The sequence below is a fragment of the Pygoscelis adeliae genome, unplaced genomic scaffold (assembly GCF_000699105.1).
Source record: "Pygoscelis adeliae isolate BGI_AS28 unplaced genomic scaffold, ASM69910v1 Scaffold89, whole genome shotgun sequence".
Taxonomy (NCBI): Eukaryota; Metazoa; Chordata; class Aves; order Sphenisciformes; family Spheniscidae; genus Pygoscelis; species Pygoscelis adeliae.
Window position 1 is genome coordinate 411,312 of NW_008825559.1, and position 419 is coordinate 411,730.

At 68.0% G+C, this 419-nt stretch overlaps 1 protein-coding gene across 1 annotated transcript in view; it reads right to left on the reverse strand.

Annotated features, from left to right (window-relative positions):
- KIF3C (kinesin family member 3C) overlaps positions 1–419 on the reverse strand; it is an 18,510-nt gene that overhangs the window by 3,534 nt on the left and 14,557 nt on the right. Inside the window, exons 3-4 of the mRNA XM_009332349.1 lie at positions 312–413; positions 93–215 (exon numbers count right to left, since the gene is read on the reverse strand). Coding sequence (XP_009330624.1) covers positions 93–215; positions 312–413 — 225 coding nt within the window. The remainder of the gene's footprint in view (positions 1–92; positions 216–311; positions 414–419) is intronic.

The window sequence follows — 419 nt, forward strand, 5'->3', positions numbered from 1 at the left end:
GGACCCCCCGGCCCCCGGGGCTCGGGGACTGCGGCAAGCCCCGGGGCTCCTGCGGCCGGAGGGACGGCCGTCCCCGCCTGCCACGCTCTCACCTTCTTCAGCTTCTTGGTTTTGATCTCCACCTCCTGCTGCAGGGAGGTGTAAGTCTCCCGCAGCTCCATGGTCTCCTCGTCCCGCAGCAACATCTCCTGCTGCATCTCCCGCTCCCGGCGTTTCTGCAGCGCAGGGGGAAATGCTCAGAGCCGGGAGGGGGAACCGGCCCCCCGGGACACCCCCGTCACCCGCCTAAGCCGGGTCAGGCCCCCCGTTACCTGTTCAGCTATCTCCTGCCGCTTCAGCTCCAGCATCTTCTGCTGCTCGTTGGTGTGGTCCACGATGGTCCTGCCGCCGATGAGCAGCTTGCTCTCCATCGCCTGGGG